The 15,515-nt window shown below is 38.3% G+C and overlaps 1 protein-coding gene across 1 annotated transcript; it reads left to right on the forward strand.

Moving 5' to 3' along the window:
- Nucleotides 1–1,112: 1,112 nt before the first annotated feature.
- Nucleotides 1,113–15,515, forward strand: dusp22a (dual specificity phosphatase 22a). Its single transcript, XM_044347673.1, has 7 exons — nt 1,113–1,453; nt 2,894–2,927; nt 3,875–3,957; nt 4,670–4,719; nt 8,437–8,511; nt 8,790–8,961; nt 13,792–15,515. The coding sequence occupies exons 1-7, from the start codon at nt 1,433–1,435 to the stop codon at nt 13,981–13,983; spliced, it is 627 nt and encodes a 208-aa protein (XP_044203608.1). The 5' UTR covers nt 1,113–1,432; the 3' UTR covers nt 13,984–15,515.

Consider the following 15,515-nt stretch of genomic DNA (forward strand, 5'->3'; position numbering starts at 1 on the left):
TTCAAGCTTCCACAGTTGCATACTGGACCATGATTAGCTTTCAAACTAGTTGTGATGTCATAAATCATGTCCTTAGGCCCACCTCTCAAAGTCAGATTTTCGATGAGCAGCCTTCAAGTGTCAAACTCTGCACACACATTATTCTGTTACAGTGAAACTCAAAACATCCAACTGAAGTAACAGCAAGTAAAACACATTTTTGAGTGGAGGGACAGTTTAAGCTAAGTGAAGAAGTTGACTTAAGTATTTCTCTATGATGGACAGTATAATTCCTGAAGTTTCAAATGCCAATGTTTTTTCATTCATCTGCTGAAGAGGAAAGTCTTTGTGCTCACGGAAAAACTAAGTTTAAGGCATGTTCCTAATGAGCAGGATTTGTGACATCACAACTAGTTTGTAGCCAATCATGGTCCAGTATGCAACTTCACCAAGTGTGATGTGGAAACTTGAAGCCTCCAGTGCACAAAGAGTGCTGAGAATGGACTTCCCAGTGAAGAAGGAGACATCTTGTGTCCAGCAGATACACTTGTGAAATATTACAGTATTTGCATATTCATATATTCTGGAGTTTTTAATGAGGAAGAGGGAGTGAATGTCATTTTAAGGATTTTAACAAAATAATTTAACTTTTTTTGTGTGAAAAACTATACTGGACACAAATTATGTCTGGAGGGAATCCTTAAATAGCAAACCAGACCAGTTTTTACACCGGAATTATAAGTAAATTATGACTCTTTAAATTTTTCTGTTCATCAATGTGTATTCCTGAAAATCAGCCCATGTAGTCAGCTGAAGGTGATTATCAAAATATTTACCCTTTGTACATGAGAAGAACTAAAGTTAACTGTAATTTGTAGACATTGTACAGTTAGTGGTTTTAACGCATGCTTAATGCTTATTTTCCGATTAAAAAAAGGAGGAAAATGGAAAAGCCTGATTATCTTGTTTCATGACTTAATCACCTTCATCATGGGTCTGACCATCCATCCATCCATCCATGGTACTATGGTTTCCTCATAATAATCTTTCCTCCCATCTGAATAAACCTCCATCTGGTGCAGCTGAGCTGACTGTAACATGCTGTGATGATGTCACTTACCGGATGAACCCGCAGCTGCAGTTGTTTCACGTCAAAACAATCCGGAAGACGATACAGCATGACGGAACTGTCGGTGCAGCCGAGCGGAAGTTACAGGGCTGAAATAAAAACATTACTGTTTAGCCGCGGTAGCTGTCCTTAATAATGTTGCGACATAGAAGACAAACATAGCGACTTAGGTTTATCCTTAATTGTAGCCTATATGAGTCTGAAGTCCAGTTTAGTCCAGTCCAGGCTCGCGTTTTGTGGATTCAAAGTCCATGTTTGTTAACAAATCGTAGCAGCTCTAGGTAATAAAGTGCTATAGCTCATCGCAGACTGTTCAGAGTCATCATGGGCAATGGAATGAATAAGGTAGGCTTTGAATTTGCTTCATGCTCAAGTGTTATGTTGCTGTCCGTGGCTTTTTTTTTTTCTTGTGGTGGAACTGTAGAAAATGTAGCCGGTGCCTCTCCTCAATCAATCACGTCACATGTTTTGCTCTGTTCCTACAATGATATCACGTAGTCTTTTGGCTGCATCTATTTTGAGATCTGTTGACACCCAAAAGCACGAGTTATTTAAACCTTTATATAACCAGCTATTAAAAAATCACTGAGGTCAGAAATCTGCTTTTACAAGGAAGACCTGACTAGGATGGCAGCATAAAAAGTTGCAAACAGGACAATACAACACCAGGCACACAAATAAAACAAAATAAGGTAATAGTGTTATGAAGAACATCACAAAAACACAAAGCAATGTTAAGAAGGCTGAAATGAGCTAGTGACAGTTAATAAAGGTGTGATTTACTGTAGAATTTACAATAGCCTTGAATTCATAGTCTGTCCATACAATAGGGACAGTCAGCAGATGTGTGTCTTGTGATCTGAGATAATGATTTGAAGATGTACTCTGTTAAATAGAGTACATGTAGCACTACAAGTTTGCCTAGAATTATTTTAAATAAATAAAAAATATAAAATGGACAGGACAGGAACCTCAGGGACAAAAGCAAGATATGTGTTTTCTAGATTTGTGAGGGATTCATTGCAGTCCCATTCTGTTATGCCTGATACAAGTGATTATACTCAACACAGGGGTGGCAGGGTGGTGAGATGTGTTGGGAGACTGGCCCTGAACTGAAAGGCCTGGTTTGAGTTTCCTGTAACACCCTGCTTCAACCCTGCTAAAGTGTCCACAAGCAAGGCACTGAGACCACTGCTCTGTTGCTACATTTGTATCTGCCCATCCACTTATAATACTATGACGTTGCCTTTTACTTTTTAAATTATGGGGGCAGTTTGACTGCTAAGTGTGCATAATTATAATGATGCTTAATGTATATGTTAATAAATATAAAAAGAAAATCATTTTACAACACATTTTTATATGATCTCTTTGAAACCTGAGTCACTAACATGGGGGATTTTTTCTTTTTTTCTTTTTTTTTATCTCACATAGGCAGATATACATCTGAATTTCATTTCTTAATTGCCAGTAAAATACACAACAGTGTGCAATCTGTGTTAGTCCTTCCTTTTATTATACAGACAACTGCTCCTGCATGCTATTAGTACCAAAGTTGTACAGCTTGCCTCTCATCACTTTGTCCTGATAATCATGCATCAATGCTTCAGGCCTTGTATGGCTGTAGGGAATGTTTCCTTTGCTGCACTCTATTCTTAAGCCTTAAGCCTTAAATCCAATCCTGCTCAACCCAGGACATTTGTTCCTTTCAAGTGAAGTTTTTGAAGCTGGACTGTAATGAATGTCTAACCTGAATGCAACATGTCTGTGACTGCTGCTTCACAGGTTGTTGATGGGCTCTACCTTGGGAATATAAGAGGTAAGAAAAACACAATGTAACTTGATTTGATGTTCTAAATTTAATATGTACAGAATAGTCAGGTCAGACCAGGCTTTGAATACCCGAGGTCATCATTATAGGCCATAACTGCATGTTTCCCATTAGTGTGCCTTAAACCATTTCTTTATTTTATTGGCTTTTTAATGCAGAACACAGTATTTCTCCAAATGTTATTCCTAAATTGGACAAGAAGTTACTGTAGCATATCAAATCTGAAAACCCTGTAATGTTGTGTATAGGCACAAAACTTTGGACTTTTGTTTTCCTACTATTGGAATATTTTTATATTAATGAATAAATGTGTTGTTTTTGAGTATTTTTGTGATTTGTATACCTAAGAGTGAGTCATAGCCCACTTCTGATATTCGCTGTGAATTGTTTTCATTTCGATTTAAGCGCTGTGACTCATAAAGAATATAACATAAGGCACATATCAAACATCTTTGTGAAGATAGGAGTAGTTCTTCTGTCAAACATAGTTTTCTTAGTAAAACGATACAAATCCTGTATCGACAAAAGGCATTAAGAGACTAGAAAGTCCTTTTTAAGTAAACCAACATAACTATTAATCAAGTGTTGCTTCACATTAAATGGGAATCAACAGTCTTTAGGGTATCCCTGTCTGACCTGACATGATCCCTGTGCAGTTAATGTGGCATTTGGAGCTTTCTAACTTTAGCTGCTGTGATGATGGCTCGGCTCCTCATGATGGCAACAAGCACAATGGCTAAAATTAGTTCAAATGACAGGAGCAAGTGACCACAGGCCTAACTGTAACCAAATGATGTTGCAGGACAGTAAAAAGCCCACAGACCTGCCTCTGCAGCAGCTAGTAACATAGCTGGTCAGTGTTGTTGATGTGTTTGGGTGGTGTGAAATTTGCTGACAAAAAAAATGAGATATATCCCTCTCTGTCCTTGTCCCAGATGCAGAAAACAGAGAAAGTCTGTCTCAGAATGGCATCACCCACATCCTGTCTGTGTACAACAATGCTAAGCCTGTGTTTGAGGTTAGTGGAAAATAGACGTCGGCTGGTGTTTTTTGATGTCAAAATTTTATGAATCTCTTGTCAGAATTTTACTTGGACATTTTGGTATGATTGTGTAAGCCTATTTAATAATGTGATGTGTCATGTCAGCCAGCTGGGGGTGGTGATGAGTTAAAGTTGGAGCAAGAGACTTTGTGCCAGGGATGGACCATTGTAATGTATGTGTGTGTGTGTCTTTGTGATTGTGTGTGTGGACAGGAGCATATGTTTTGTGAAATTTCTTTAGCCACTCAAATCTGGTGTATTTACCAGGCAATAACTTATGTGTAAGATATTGAATTTGAAGACATTAAATGTATTATTCAGTGCTATGATCTCTTAGTTTTTCATCATCCTCTTAGTGTCTGTCACAGAGACTAAAATATTTATTACAGACATCCTTTTTATCCCCTGTGCCTTTGAGAAACCCACATGTTCAGCATGTCTCATCCAGGTGTCAGATAAATTCACGTGTCCAATCAATTTCTTATGCCTGTCTTGAGCAGTGTATACGTCATATGTGAGCTTTAGCCCAAGAAGGCATTAATAGTAAACAACTACACTAAGTGAGCAGAAAAATAGAAAAGTGTACAATGTCTTTCTATTTGCAACACATTAGCATCGCAATTCTACATATATTTAGATAAAAAAATTCTTCTGGGTTGTCACACAGTTTTTCATTTATGTTTTACAGGACATGACTTACCTTTGTATTCATGCAGCTGATGCTTCCAGCCAGAATCTGTGAGTAAAAAAAGAGACACACACACATACACACACACACACACACCATGGTGCTTATACCTCAGATTTAATATTTCCTTGTCCATGTGAATTTCCTTGATGAGTCACACAGAACGGTTTCGACACTGTTGTCCTCCAGTTTGTGGTCCCAGGGTGTGACAGCTCAACGCAAACCGTTAAAAAGATGAAGGTTTTTTACAGCAACTGATTGATTGATTTTTTTGTTCTTAATTGGTGATTCCTTTTTGCAACAACAGTTTGTTTGAGTCATACTGTGAGTATATCAGTTCAAGCAGTACAGTTCAGAGTGCCATGTAGCTCTATATGTATTTAGATAGTTAATCATGTCAATCTCATGTAGGTATTTGAAGAAAAGCAGTAGTGTTACATTTATTCACTAATTAATGCAACACAACAATTTTAATGTCTGTGTTTGCATAAGTGTGAGAAAGGCAGAGAGTGAAGGAGAGAGAGAGAGAGATGGAATAAGTGTGTTCAGTGTGTCATTATTCATCAGGAGGGAGACTCAGTGTTGAAAGAGGCATGAGCTGTCCCTCCGCCCTTGCTGCAGTCACCAACATAACACATTAGTCATAGCATTTATGTTGTTTCTTTGACCTCATGGTACGCAAACAGTGGACACAGGCTCAGGGCAGGAACCAGAATCGACAATTGTGGGTTGAACATCAATGTAATAGAGCTGTCTCAAGCCTTGCGACCCCTGTAGAAGTCAGATTAATGGAGCTGGTGAGAGGTCATGTCATTGTTGCTGTACTAGTACCCTCTACTGGTTGGTCAGGGTTCCTGCACAGGGAAGAGGTGATTTCTCAGAGCAGGTTTGATACATGTCCAGCGCAATAAACCCTTCCTGTGAAGCTCCTTGCTGACAGGTGAAAAATAGCTGCTGGTGACACTGTGTGCATTGGAGGACGCACATTGCTCTCAACATGATCCTTAGGTCAACAGTGGAGTGACAAGGACTGGACACTAAGGGAATTGGCTATACCAAGGTGGTGGGGGGGTGAGTAATAAACTTGATGACCTGTATTAGTATTTGGTCATTAGATTGAATGGTGTTCCTCAAAATTCTCAATTCAAAAGCCAACCCAAGAGAGTCCAAATAATAACGATACAAATAAGAATATAGGGCTGCTGTTTGACTGTAAATATATGCACATGTAAGCACTGAAGAAAGGCTCTGCTGGTTCCCAGAAATTAGAGTGTGACTTCAAGTTCTGCAGTTATTGAAGTTTTCTTGGGGCTGATGAGGAACTCTAGTTGCTTTAGTTTGTGAAAAAGAAAATAGTGCAGTGTTGAATGCAAGTTAATGAGAATTGAGGTTTAATGTTTGGTTGGATGTTGCTGATTGGGTTGGGTTGGAGGTGTCTGACCTCCAATGTCGCAATCAGGCGTCCCTCCCTCAGGCAGCAGAGGAAGGAAACCTTAGTGTGACATCTGGCTGTTTGCTTCGACCACCCAGAGCTTTAATAAACCCCCTCTGTCACAATCACTGGTCTGACTGATGGTAGTGGTGAGGCCAACTGCCGCCCCACCATGCTCGCCACCAGCTAGGGGCCCCTATGGCCAGGTCTGTTGCCCCCCCCCCCCCCCCCCCCCCCCCATGTGTAAGGTCCACAGTAAAGACCATCTTTCTCACATAGGCTCTATATTTTTTGCAGCAACTGTGGCGATTTGAGGCTGTCTGAAAACCCTTCAACTTTCTTAAAGCTCTCATGTCTGTACTTTGGTATTAATGTCAGGATGTCAAGTCAGGTTCGTTTGTATAGCTCTAAAGACAGTTAGCATCTCAAAATGCTCCAAAGTAAAGACTATAACTAAAATGACAGCCAACCATATGAAAACAAGAAACAAGGGAAAACTCAAAAACCTCAATAGGTAAAACTAAAGAAACAAATTTGGGCCATGCGATTAGAAGAATCCATTTGTATTATTGTCAGGCATGCAGTGGATACTGAGAGGCCAAACAAAGATTAAATGTCAGTAACAAAATGGAACATATCAATGCCGCCTTGTTCACCACTGATGTCATTAAGGTTATTGTAGAAATGACACTCAGTGCAGTGATGTGATGTCAGCAGCCTCTGAATTGATACACAATACTTAAGTAAAATCTACTTATATGTTGATTTTGTAAAGTTGCTGACATGTACATATATATGTATAGAGGGCCAGGGATTCCCCTTTATGTGAACATTCTCATGACAAGCCGGCTTTGGTTGTAATGCACAGTGCATTGACCATGAAGGTGTAAACTCATTTGCATGAAAATTTTCCAAAATAAAATGTGCATTTGTGTCATGTGATGAGTCTGCACAAAAGATTAAATAGATTTTTTTCATTTGAATCATGATTTCTTATGCATACTGAATTCAATCTTACCATATAAGAGAATATACAGAATATACAGTACCTCGACAGCAACTTTTTGTTTCAGTATTATTCTCTGGATTCAGCTGGTTAAAACCTCAAAACTTTGTCACAAGGTAATTTTCTGCATATTAAACAAGAAGGCCGGAAATCTCTGTGCTAGGAAGACAGAACAAAGTGCTGAAGAGACATCTTTTGAAGAGGAGTTTGGATCTCAGGAAGAAGGAAAAAAGAAAAAGTGACAGTCTATTTTAGCCCCAGTCTGTTATTCTGTCTGCTATTGAGTAACCAGCATCTGCTCCCCAGGAGACTGCGCTATCAGCCATGCACTTCTTGATTATGCAAAACACCATCAGTGTTTCCTGACAGTGTACTACTAGATTTGAGGTTCATTTGCAGCACATTGTCTGGAGTCAAATGTCTGGATTCACTTTGAGTGAATTTCTCCTTTAGAGAAGCCTCACATTTTGAACATTTCTGTGATCTCCTATTTAATTTGCAGCATTTTTTTTGTGTTTTTTTGGAAGGGGGTGCAATTACTTTTGTATTGTGTGGTTAGTATTTCTTAGCTCTCATTTGGCTTGTATAAGAGTGACACATTGTTCTGATATAACCTCTGAAAAATAACTTTGAAGTTTGGGGGTATAAACGTATAAACATGAATAATCCAACATAAGGCAGGGAGCTGTTTGCTGTATTTTTGTTCTTTTAATCTTTTTTAGACACAGAATACATGCATGCTGGAAATTGATGTCATTTTTGCAGATAGACAGAAACAAGATGTTACTTCCCTTGTCTATTCCTACTGTCTGTGCTCTGGTCTACCACAGAGTCTGAACCGACTTCTTTCTCACATGACAAGTTGGAGTAAGAAAAATCACTAGCACTTCTGGTTCTTCCAATTAACTAACATCGATCAAAACTGCTTCTCTTCATTCTGAGCCTTCTCACTATATTTGGGAGTTACTTGTAGTTTCTACAGTAAAAGTCAGAATAGTAATACATATATCATAGTTTCAGCAACCTATTTAAAACACAAAGTCAGGGCCTCATCTCAGGAGTTTCAGTTCGAGGTGTCCTTTTTCATATCCTTTAACAACCTGACAACTATTTTTAGCTTTACAACCCGTATGCAACTCTACTGTACCTTAGTAAAAGCCAGGTAGTTTCCTGATTTGTTGAGAAATAGTTAATAGTTATAATATTTTAAATAAAAAAAACATTATATTACATACTCCATATCACAGAAAATGTGGTCTGTATATCAGTTATGTCAAACTTGAAAAGTAGTTAGTAACATAATAAGTTTCTGTTTTGATTTTTTTCCAGGTTACAGCATTTTAAGGAGTGCATCAGCTTCATCCATGAATGTCGCCTGAATGGTGGATCTTGTCTGGTTCACTGGTAGGTTTTATGTCAATGTAACCTTTCATCCCAGTATGACTCAAAGGATTGAACAGAAAGCAAGCCTAACAGAACAAATCAGCAATCAGTTTGAAGCATTTTCACAATACTTTATTACATTTGTACATATGTATCCTACACAGTACCTGAAGGTACAGTTTAGGAACTGTTCAGTACCTGTTCTGTTATTTACCTTTTACCAGTAAGAAGTTATTCAAGTGTTAAACATCCAGTTACTTAATGACAATGACCAAGCCATGCGCTTTGTGTTTCTGTAGCCTTGCGGGTGTGTCCCGCAGCACGACCATGGTGGTGGCCTACCTGATGACTGTCACCCACTACAGTTGGGAGGAGTGTCTGTCTGCGGTCAAAGCTGTTCGCTCTTTTGTCGGCCCAAACTATGGCTTCCAGCAGCAGCTGCAGGAGTACCAGACAACACAAGTCTCAGAGGTACATATATGAATTAACACAGACAGGATGAATGTACACACCCAGTGCCTTCAGAAAGTGTCCAGCCCACTTTTTCATATTGCTGTGTTGTAACCTAAATTACAAAGGCATTCTAAGTTGTGACATGTAATATTTTCATATTTTGAAACACCATATTTTATCCCTTTTTACTGCCATTTTTCTAGCAGTTTTCTGTAAATGTTTGTGTGCTTTATCTTGTTGTAAGGCAAACACAGGAACTCACAGGGGGTGAGGTATGCAACCGTCACACTACACATACACCACCAGTGGTTAACCTGTTAACTGTTAATCGTGACTCTCTTGATGTCATGGAACAAGACATGCCTGACAAATGCAGTGGACCATCTCATGCGTAGTTGTTTCTGTGAAATGTTTTTGTATAAGTTTGTGCATTGTTTATTCCTGTAGAGACCAACAAACTCCCATTGTTTGTTTCACAGTAAACCATCAAATCTGCAGCTAAGCTGCTATAGCTTAGATTCTCAGCTACAGCAAGAAGCTAACCACCAGCACAGTGCATCAGATAAATGAATATGCCCATCTTGTTGTTTGAAATGGCTCAAAAATCCCCCAAATATTAATCAATCTAATATCAAATGAGGAGACCGTGGTTTGAGTGTAAAAGCGTATTTGTAAAGTATTTGTCATTTAAAGGAATAGTTCAACATTTTGGGAAATTGGCCAACATACTTCCTTTCCAAGAGTGAGATGAGATCAATGCCACTCTTACGATGAGTACAGACACTGGAACATGTTGTATATTGTTCATTTAAATGTCAAAAACAAATAGTCACTTTACGTCAGTGTCACATGTACAAGCTCCTATATAGTAGAAACATCCCAGGTTTGATTCTCTTAGTATTTATGTGTTTAGAAAAGTAATTTAAAGGTATTCTATGCAGGATTTTCCTAAAAAAAAAAACAATATGTAGACTCATACAAAAATAATCCCTCTCAATCATCACTTATGACCCACTAGAATTGTGTGGCAGTGTATTTATCTACAGAGACCTTGCCCTCTGCCTGTATTTTCTTATTATTTCGCTGTGTTTGGGATGCTTCTGGGCGTCAACCTTTGGGCAGTGGGTGTGTAGCCCCCAGCCAATAACAGCACGCAGGGTGTGAGATCAGGACTCAGATTACATCATTCTCTCCATCTCTCTCCTCTGCTCTGCACTGCTCTCTGTCTTTCTATCATGGATGTATAAAGAGCTGCAGATCTGTGTGTCTACTTGACCGAGGGTGGGGCTGAGCTACACATGGACAGGATGAAGCTCTGCATTCACATAAAATCTAGCAATGCTGCACCTCCCCGCAGGGTTGTGCGGAGGTGCAGCATTGTGCAGGTTTATTTGTGCTTTACAACATAACTGTAACAATCAAGTTTTATTACAGTATCTGATTCACGGCTTTGTTCTTGCCAGTGCCGCTCACTCTCTTCATTCATTCTCTAGCTCACTTGACCTCTCTCTCTCTCGCTCTGGCTCTGCCTCCCCAAGCCAGGGAGGAGGGTCCGACTTTGAATGCTGTGTTTACAAACACCAACCAACAAATCTTGTATAGCATAGCTTTAAAGAGTTTTTCTAATTTGCTTTGTCCTGAATTTCGGCGTGTTAATTACACCTATAATGTGAATTTTAAATGTCTTGGTGTGCGAGGTACATAATTGATTCTTTAAAGACAAATACTTGCCCTCATAGTTTTGATTTGTCACCTTTCACTTTGAAGAATATTACCATTGAAAGGAAATATTAGTCTAGTCTGATAAAGTTTTTAGCATTCTTTTCATACCACCAAAATGTTCATATCTGACAGATGCATGCATACTTCTAATAAAATGATTGGTTCAAACATTTGAAGACATCAATAGACAAGGACACTGTTGCCACATATTAGCCATATTTTCACATTGAAATTTGTATTTGCATTTTCTCTTGAGCCACACACAGCAGGTGGCTGTTCACAGCCTTTCACTCTGTGCAGTATTTTAGTTAGTTGGAGGCATGTAGTGCGTGATTCCATTACAACGGCACTGACCCAGCCATTGAGCAGAGAAGGGGAACTGCAGGGGGTTTGCTGGGATTGCATTAGCTTGGTACTGCTCATCACGTGTTCAGCATTACTGTCAGCATCTTGCAACATCACATGACTGATGCTCATTGTTTGTAGGTCTTGCATTGATTTCAGAGATTTAAAGGAAAACGGGTTTCCTGTATTTGTGCTTTTCTCACATCTGCCTCAGATAGAAAGTGAGGAATCCTCAAGAAAACAGAGTTTGTTGTTGTTTTGTTTATACTACAACATGTGTTACTGTGTGCAGAAAAATTAAAATGTATTAATATTTTCTGCATCAACATACTGTAGAGGATCAGATCATTCAGAATACTGTGATTTGCAGTTACCACAAATCACCAATGCAGCTGTAACAACACCGTTTACTGCCACACAGGGGCAAAAAGGCCAGAGAAGAACTCCAGCTTGGTTAGTGAAGAAAAGAGTGATGGTATTTATTGACAGCTAGAAGACTGATAAGGGCAATCAGTGAATTATGTATGCTGCTTGACTCACCAGGACAACACTCCATTAGTGCAGAGATTGATAGGTCACAGAAGAACAACCAAAATTGTCCAACCAAAAAATTTTTATACTGTAAATGGATCACTGAGTCGTTGGAGGAAAAAATTTAAATAGTGGGACTCTGCCATTTCAAAAACCTTTTCTTAAAAAGTTGATGTATTTTACTAATTCTTCAAACCAAAGAATGAATAGCAAGTATGTTGTTTACAAGATAAATACCAAAGTTAAGACTGAATATTTTTGCTATTGTATTGAATATATTGTATTGTACTTAATAGGATGTTGTTTGCAATCTGTTGAAGCAATTGTGCTATTAACTAATTGAAGTTATATTTGAGCCTTCCCCCAGTTTCTGTCTCAGCTTTAAATTGTTTTTGAGGTTATGATTTGAGATAAGTGACTGACATCCTCTTTACCTTTGATATCAATTTTACATTTTCATTCTCAGTATAACCTGATGCGCAACACTTGAAAGCACTTTGTGGCTTCTAACAAGATTCATTTTCTTTTTCATGACACCATGAGAGTTGACACAATCTTGCACAACACCTGATATCAGTCGGCTTATTGATATGTTATCTTTATACTGTGGTGCTTTTGATTGTTAATTCAGCTTTACAGTTGTGTTGATATATTATGAGTCAATGCTACACTGTTTGGCATTTTTAAGTTGAGAGTGAGAATACTACTTTTAGGAAGATGAATGTATTGCTTTCAGAGTGACTTTCACTTCATTGTATTTCGTAAATAATAAGGTATTGCACAAAATAATTCCTGGACATCTTTTTAGACATTGCAACTGCTTTCTTGACCGGTGGCTGTCATTGAACTAACACTGAATATTCTTACAGGAAGTAAGGTGGTACCCAAAGCAAAGATAAGAAATATAAACTTCTAGTGAGTTAAGTTTTTAGTGGAGCATCTTATCCCCGCTGTTCTAATGGATAGAAGTTCAAAATTCAGTAAAATCTGCCAGTACAAACATAATCACCACTTCAGTTTTTGTCAACTTGTCTTGTACTGTGTTCATCAGCAGACTAGACGACCATCAGTCAGATTCTTCTGCCATGAGGGACAACAGGTCCAAGCAACCAAATTTATGCTTTGCTGATGTATTTAATAAAATTCTTCTATAAATTTTCAATTTTAGAGAAATGCGGTGACCTGAATTAAGGGGAAATCCTGAGCTACAGGAGACAATATAAGCAGGAATGTGTCCAGGGAAACAAGTGCTGAAGTAGTTCCTTGGAAGTATTTGAATAAAAGCTCTTTGTCTTTTTCCGGAAAGTGTCGGTGTAGACTATTTTGTTTTCTATTTAATTACCTCTTACTTACTAGAACCAGACAATATCATGACACACTGTTTAAATTTCCAGTTGTATTTCTGGATAGGCGTCTTTGCAAAAAGACAGTTTTCAATCTAAAAAACTCATTGAACTCAGAATTAAGCTGTGCCAAAAACTAAACTCAGAACTAACATAATCAGGTTAATTCGAGGCTGGTGGAAAGGCAAAATATGTTGTGTTATTGACAAACATCAAGCAATGCAATATTTATGGCCTTGAAGCAGTATGGATTATGGGAATTTCTTTCTATATCATTAGCACTAAAAGACAGCTTAAACAATGCTTAAATGTATCAAATAGGAGCCCATCTAAGTATTTTTTGTTGAGTAAGATAATAAGCATTTTCTATTACCAATGGCAAACAAGTAGTCCATCCATTTTATTATGCAACTCGGTTCATCAATTCTGTTTTTTTCTAATTAATCCTCACACACTATCTAATAATAATGACATGAAAAGACAATTTTTAAACCATTTTCTCTGACACATCAAGTTGAGTTTAAATACATCCCCTTTTGTTTGATAATACTATACTATATACTACATAGACTTTGATAATACTATAAGTTGGATATGATTTACTGTGTAAAAACACACATCCGTCTACATGACTTCCCACAGTTCACAGTGTATGTCATAGCAAGAACAAAGCCATGAAGCCCAAGAACTCTCAAAGGTACCTCAGCAGTAGTCAATATTGAGCCCTGTGGTCATTTTTATCAAGTGTCAATTTATTGTATAAATAGTATTTAAAGAAAAACATTTTTTGAATTTGCCTGTTGAACAAAACGTGAAGCAGTCTCAAGGGGCTGCAAAGGCTTTATGCAGTAAATATATTTAGTCATTAAGGTACAATGTAAGATAAGTCTTATCTTCTTGTCCCCAGTACAGAGCATGGTTACGGTCCAGTTTCCGTCCCAGTCCATTTAATGACCAGGAGCAGGTGGGAGCCCTGCTGAGCCAGTACACAGAACAACAGGAAAGCCAGAGGAGAGGAGCAGACCAGCGCTGGATAAATCGGGATGTAGGTGTCTGTTCTCTGCCGTCCAACCCTGATGAGCCTGAAGGAAGCAGCTGAACCACGGGTTTCTGATCATGCCGACTTTCCTGTCCAGTTCTGTCTGGAAAAGGCAGTAGCTATTGCTCTGTACTCAATTCCAAATCAACCCCAAGCTGTATCCAACATTAAGGCCTTTGTACGACTCTGTACAATTTATTAAATGTCCCCTTAAAAGCATATTTTTTTTTTACACTTTATTGTCATCTGTCTAGTCACTTTTAAGCAATGGAGGTTGATTTAGAATTGGGTCACACACTTCACTACTAGTACCTCCCATTTACAGCCACAACAGGGGTATCGGTGCTCACAGACGCCTTACTCTAAACACCTCAGCACCTTAGCCATGATTTAATAACCTGTACTTCCACGTGGACTCTTTAAACCTGTAACGTTCAGCTTGGTAGCCTTAAAGAGATGTGACTGATTAACGCTGTCTTAAAGGAACATTTTGCCTCTAATTATGTGCAGGTCTAGCCTGTGCTTGCGGACTATAAAAAATCTATGTAAAATAAATCTACAACCAATTTGGTGTCCACTATTGAAAGAAATTGTCCCTATACGTACAGGTTTGCAGTTCAGCATAGGTGTAATGGTAAACCCTGTCAAATAGCTAAACACCACTGACCTTGCATGTACCAGTCAAATGCACAATTAACAAACAATGATAGTGGAATTGTTAGCAGATTTGCTAGCCAGTTATAACAACAAAAAATGTATTACTGTTGCACATCACTGCCCAGGTAGTTAACAGCATTTGTTTACAGAAACAACCAGTAGGAAACTGCCCTTTCATTCCAGTTGGTACTTTTTGTTTCTTTGATGAAAATTCCAAGCTATCTGTTGTCACGTATCTCGGCACACTAAATGCTCTGTCATCTGCAACAGAATCCAGCAACAACAGTTGACGGCAGAACATATCGACTTGGTTTCAATAGAACAAATGCTGTGGGTGGGATCCACCTGGTACTTCCAGCTTTGTACTTCCACCCATCTAGCTTTATCTTTATTGCCTCAACCAACAGAACTTCTGTTGAGTTACCTCTTATCAGGCAGAGAAGCCCAAGAAAAAAATACTTACAGCCAAACCCTTGCTGTTGTTTGTCCACTATCAACTACTGTCAGATAAGTTAGAGGTGTCTTTTTTTTTTCTTTTAGTAAAAAAGGCACACTTCTATCCAACTAACAGTTGGATAGAAGTGCAGAGAACATTGGCTCATACAGGAGTAACATAAGTTTCAAAATTGGCTAAATGTTCCTTTGAGTAGTACACTGCAGGTTAATTTGAGAGGCTATGTAAAATATGGCTGAGTTAAACTATAACTACACATGAAGGATTTCTGCAGTCCAAAAGTCTTCCTGATTTTAAGAAAGCTCTGATTTATCTTTTTATTGTGGAAAAGCTGATTTTTAGGGAATTTGTGTTATAAATGTATGGGTACAGTTAAGTGTTTTAATTGCATATTTATGGTGTTTTTTGTTTTGTGTTTTATAATAAAATGCAGTGATTGACAAAAAATATGGAAATGCTAATAAATCTGTACTATCAATGA

This window comes from Thunnus albacares, chromosome 1 (genome assembly GCF_914725855.1).
Source record: "Thunnus albacares chromosome 1, fThuAlb1.1, whole genome shotgun sequence".
Taxonomy (NCBI): Eukaryota; Metazoa; Chordata; class Actinopteri; order Scombriformes; family Scombridae; genus Thunnus; species Thunnus albacares.